Here is a 5988-nt window from a genome sequence, read left to right as displayed (position 1 = left end):
ACAGCAACACGGAAGACCTCATTTCCAATTAGGACGTAACCTAATTCTTCAATCAGTAGAACTCTCCGGATGCGGTGATATGAAGTGCTCCACATCCGCGTACTAGCTAACGCACTTCGGTTATGCTGAGGTTTCCTGAGTAAGCTAATGAGACGCATGAATATCGTTTTTTGTATGCGTGTGTATGGTAGCTCAGGCTGAACTGAGGTGGATTTCGCCAACGATTATGTCCTTTGAAGACCCAATAAAGTACTAGCACATTGTTAACCGTTGTTTTTTGCTGCTCCTCATCAACTGGGATGCAGTTCATTTTGATCGTTGCATCAAACTTGGATGTGCTACATGGCTACATGCCCAGATCAGCATGCATGCCCATACCCTGGCTTACCCCGACCATTTTCCAGTGCCAGAAGGAATCTCCCTGGATTGCCTAATTTGTTTGATTTTCAGTAGGTCAAAAGAAGACACTCCTGGGGTTTTTTTGGCTGTAGATCTCGTAAAAGATTACAAAGTGTGCCATCGAATAACTTCAGCGTGATTCATCACTTCTTGGCCTAATGGTGCATGGGTTACTTACCATTTGAAAGATGAGAAGTTGAAGGGGATGTGAAGAACCCGCCTAATGCCGGTTACCATCAAATGTCTGCTAAGCTGTTCATTTCTCCAAGGGCACTAAAGTGTTCACTTGCGCAGGCGCTCGTATACCGCAGTCAGTCATTCATACCCCGACTTAGCCAAGTGTAGGAACCTCTGACGAGCCCTGATAAGAGCGAACCTCGATTCCGTTGCTTCTCTTTTGAATTTCTCAATGTCTGTGATGTAACCGACCTAGTACTCGTGAACTCAGATTGACCCTAGTCCGTACCTACAAGGAATTGTCCAGTACCTTAATGCCGGACTGCCTTTCTCTGTGTTTATTGGACTGGACAGTTTAAGAGTTTTCGGATGATCACTCCATTATCCGGTTCTTCCTGAACCCAGTGGTGGAGCTTCCTGGTGATGTTGTCCCAGGTGATAGTCTCGCTAGCATTCAACAGCTGCTTACAGACATTGCCTTTTCGGCAGCGAAGCTCATGTCCATAAAATGAACTAAACAGCGATCAAACTGCAAGGCATGCAACCTTCAGCTCATCGTCCTCGGAGGCTACTTCATGGAGTTAGTGAGTTCTTTCAGTCGCCCGAGCTGTCTCCTTTCATCAATCAGATGATTAAAGCTGGGCCCGCGTTTCTGCAGGGTAGCCTTGAAGACAAAGTACATTCTAAGGTCAGCGTCCACTAGTTTACAGTTTGCTTGTCTGTTTACTGTACGGAATGGAATCCCCCAGAAATACCTTTTTGGACATAACTTCTGTTGCCTGTGATCGGTCTAGAATCAGTAAAGTGAACATTACTTTTACAATATCCGTTGACTAGTTTGTTCGTGGACGTGGGGACCTTTCATCCTCTCCTCCAACAGATTGAGCAAAAAGACGCACATCGGTAAAAACTTGAAATATTCCAACCGTTGGCCTATCCGAATCGTTATCTGGGGCGCATACATGCTGTCAAGCCTCCTATCAGAGTGACAACCGTTGGCCTATCCGAATCGTTATCTGGAGCGCATATATGCTGTCAAGCCTCCCAGTAGTAAATTGTTTAGCTGTAACACCCTTTCGGTGCCATGCCACCCGAAGGAAGCACGAGGGCTGGGATACTCCCAGGTTGGCCGAGTATGGACAGGGTAAGTCGAGAGGCAGAGGTCGGGTTCGAGCCTTGAACCTCTAAACACTGAGCCATCTCGTCCCCGAATGGCTCGCAGATAGTTTTTGTAGGCCATTGTCCATCATCCGAACCGACAAATTTGGCGGTTTAGCTACTAACTTTTCTGTAAAGAGCCGAATTAATACTGACCGGTATTCAGTTTCATGTTTGGAACAGTACACAAGATGACCAAGTCAGGATTGGGGTCAGCCTCATCAAAACACAGACGTTGACGGTACTTAGTTTATCGATTGTGACCGTGGGGACCTCTGGTGACGACCTAACTTCCATCACTCGCGATGCCAGTGAAGTGCAAGCTGGTCACCATTGCCCTCTTGTTCACCGTGACTGTGCTATGACAACAATACGGTCTTGCCTTTTGGTTCTTTTGACTGCAGTGTGCGCCTGGTTTCCCATTCCTAGTCGGGACATTACGCGGGTTCTATTCCTGTGTGCGTCGTTATTTCAGATTGTCTGAAACCACCATCCAAACTGGACAACGGGATCCTGTCCAAAATGCTGGAATTCTTCCGAAGTCGCCCTTCGCCCGAAGCGCTGCGATCCCGCGGGATTCTCAAGAGTAAGTTGTGAGAAACAGAACCCTCCGTTCACGTGTAGTAACGGTTGACAGTCGGTAGCACGGATTCTCTCGGATTCGGTTTCATACGGAAACCGTCATTACTCCCACTTATATGCTTGTTTATCCAATTAGCCGGCCATTCATCCAATCCGTGCTTCATTTAGATACATCCTTACCGCACTGACGAACCGGTGTCTGTCACAGTATCGAATCACGGCACATCGCCTGAACAAAACCTGTTTTCTGAGGGAAACTACTCATAAGGTTGCTGAAACTCTCCGACGCCCCATGATTGGTTTCGCCTTTGTTGGGTTTTATCGGGAAGGCGTGGTGCTCCAGTTTCCATCAACCGTAAATTTTATTTGAACTCAAATCACTGACAACCAACCACACTCGTTTATGCTTAAATTTGCCGAATTTTGATGCAATCCGGGTGCAAGTAAGATATAAGACTAACGGAAATTCGGGGACTGGTTCATAAAGTCGCCTACCTCATGGGCCCCGAGAAGGGCAACACCGGTAGTGAACTGTCAAGGAATGTTTAGCAATCTTGTGAGTAGTTTCCCTTGGGAAGATATAATGCGGTGTCTTGAACATCCTACTAACTGAAACCTGTTGCGGCCTCTGTGTAGCACATTCATTTGAAGAATATCCGCTCAGCTGTAACGCCCTTTCGGTGACAGGGTGCCATGCCACCAGAGGAAGTACGAGGGTTGGGATACTGCCAGGTTGCCCAAACCTAGAGAGGGGAAGTCGGGAGGTAGAGGTCGGGTTCGAACCACGGAACTTCCGGTCAGTAAATTCGCGCTTTAACCACTGATCGAGAGAATCGGCTGAGATTCACCTGCGTCTGCCCTTAAAACCAAATTAGTGTGCAAGTGAGTTTATTTGTGGAAAATTGGATTCCATTCCTGGTCCAACCAGCACGAATTTATTGACCGGAAGCTCCGTGGTTCGAACCCGACCTCTGCCTCTCGACTTCCCCTGTCTAGACTTGGGCAGTGCGAAATATCCATTGATAGAACGAGTCATACTCACTGACAGCAACACGAGTGTAAAATGGCTCCATCCATCCATTCATTAGAATGAAATCCCGTAACCAGATGGAAGAAAAACTGGAGCGAAAGATTGTCCAACTGATGTCCCCCTTTATTTTATCATATGCTGTCGGAGCCAAATGTAAAGTTGTTGGTGAACCGATCCATGAAGTGGAATTTACACTTACAAGGTGGACTTTACACTTACACAAAGTCTTTAAAGATGTTTAGACCGCTGAGTAGCGCGTTAGCAATTACACTTCGACAAGCCATCGGCGCTGCCTCAACTGTATACCGTACAGTTAACGTTTCTGTAACGGGCACACGGTATCCTCGAGTGACGCGTAATACCAAATCTCCGGGAAAGCAAAACAAAGTCGGAGCTGGGTTTCTATACGGTACTATTAATGTAAGACACGAGTTCATAAATTATACAAACTTCGACAGTAGATACTCGTCTAAAACAAATGGTCCACTTGGACTACAAAAGTACAAACTAAAGGAGCAAACAGGACCCCTCGTGAGACATTCACGCGTACACAAAGTCGGCCACAAATGGCCGGATGACCTCAAGGCCATATGAGTGAAGTGGTAAGGACAAACAAACGCCAGTTCATATACACGCACTAAACTTAAAAGTGGAGTGGGGGTTACACATGCGGACAGAATAAACGTGGGGCATTTCAATTGTCAACGTAATGGATGATACGACGCCCGCCAAATTCTCCACGTAATGGACGATACAGTTCCCGCTGGCCAATATCTCTCAACCGTCCTACAGAAACGGCGATATACCAAGTTCTCATTATAAAGCACATTGACCAGCTAAACCCTTGGCCCGTTTGTTGGTTGCTTTGTTCGGTGAGCTTATCGTTTCGATCGGAAACAGTCAAATGCACATCGAGATGATATCATCGGCACGCTTTCATTTGGCAGAATTGCACAACGCGTTGATGTGAGTGCTTGAACAATCCCCTCCCCCTCGGTAGGATGAAACTCACGATTGAGTATTTTTCCTTCTTTCGCTTTCTCCACTTTCTCAGATGAGCCTGTCTTCGCCTCCACTCTGATTCAAATTTGTGAAAGCGAGAATTCCGACGTCCCACGATTCGTGGTTTGCGCCGTGCGGGCGATTGAAGCTCGAGGTAAGGCAATTTGCTGATAAATCCCTTTTCTTAGTCACATTTTGAACCGGAATCTCTGTGGATTAGCCTCGCAACGGGTGGAATCTATGTAGAGAGCCTAAGGGGTGAATCAGCGTGATTTGTTTTGATGTGATGTACACTGAAACTGGAAATCCACCCTGCAAAATGGACTTTGCGGCGTTCATTTTCAGACTGACAGTTCTCTGAAGTTGAATATATGGTTCGCCAAATATACTATCGTCGATTTTTCCGCTATTCAGTTATAAAACTATCTTACTTGTGGAGACGTGCAGAGGACAGTCTTTGGCGAACACGGGTTATAAGTAAGCACAACAAAGAAACATACCACTGACGTTTTACTTAACGCCGTCGCTATTATCGCCCTGATACTCGGTTGGTGTAACCTCGTAGACGGGGGAATGTAGTATTGACTGATGTTCTGCCTCCACTCTTACTGTCTCCACACTCTTATTTCAGGTTTGGACCATCTTGGACTTTATCGCATCAGTGCGAATGCGGCCACTGTCCAAAAATTACGCTGTTGCGTAAATCAATGTAAGTTCATTTCACCCTGTACTCGCTGTGTCGGTTAGTAATTCTCTTCTCCATCTCGCCTGATTCGCAAGAACAGAGGTTTTTCGTTTCGTAGTTACCCTCCAAAAGGCGAAACAACTTCCAGTATCATCAACAGAGATCGGTAGAGCACAAAAAAATGAACAATGCAAGCCCTACACAAGCGCTTGAGGTGTGTGTACCTCTAAACATGCTAATATACAGTTTGGCCAGTAAGTGACAGCCCGAACGCCCTTAGAACCCGTTAGAATCCGTCCATTTAGGCCAAAGAATGCCACAAGAACCCCTCTCCAGAAGGTCAAAGATGGTTCTCACTCTTCAGTCTCCGCCACTTTGAATCGAGTGTGAACAGCAGTCCTTTCGTTCTTCACACCAGACAGTCTCGTCACTGAGCTTTGTTCATTCCTGGAAGTACCGACTAGTACACAACTTATGTCGGTGTTTGCGTTTCCACCTCGCTCTGGGCGTGCACTACCCTCATACATCCACGACTGAAATCTACTGCCACCCAACTATGCCCTCCCTATATGTTGGCCGTCAGTTCTTGGTCATTCCAGTCGTAATGAACATGTGATGGTTGTGCCTCCCAACCGGACGCCAATAAGAAGCACTAGAGTCAAATGTATGGGAGCCATACATTGAGTGAAGTCTATAGTAGCTACTGGAGGTTGCTGATAAGTAGTATTTCTCATGGAAATCGTTCAGGTGTAGCACTCTTTCAATGTCGAACTTCCATGTTACCCGAAGAAAGTGGAGCGGCGGTCGAGGTGCAGAGGTGCGAATCACAGATTTTCCTGTCACTAAGTTCGCGCCTGAGTTGTCTCGAACTCTTCTGACAATTATTGAAGTGTCGTACGTGTTTTTCAGTCTTCGTTTCAAATTCGTTAGTCTCGGTCGGCGTCACCCATTCCAA

At 46.5% G+C, this 5988-nt stretch overlaps 1 protein-coding gene across 1 annotated transcript in view; it reads left to right on the top strand.

The window, feature by feature from the left end:
* The window catches only part of T265_04454 (hypothetical protein), a gene marked incomplete at both ends in the record, with an annotated part of 58105 nt that overhangs the window by 44410 nt on the left and 7707 nt on the right, over positions 1–5988 (top strand). Inside the window, 3 exons of the mRNA XM_009169203.1 lie at positions 2210–2320; positions 4401–4502; positions 4980–5057. Of these exons, the coding sequence (XP_009167467.1) occupies positions 2210–2320; positions 4401–4502; positions 4980–5057 (291 nt within the window). The remainder of the gene's footprint in view (positions 1–2209; positions 2321–4400; positions 4503–4979; positions 5058–5988) is intronic.

Source organism: Opisthorchis viverrini, assembly GCF_000715545.1.
Source record: "Opisthorchis viverrini unplaced genomic scaffold opera_v5_76, whole genome shotgun sequence".
NCBI lineage: Eukaryota > Metazoa > Platyhelminthes > Trematoda > Opisthorchiida > Opisthorchiidae > Opisthorchis > Opisthorchis viverrini.
Note: the sequence above shows the minus strand (reverse complement) of the source record. Positions and strands in the feature narration are given on the sequence as shown.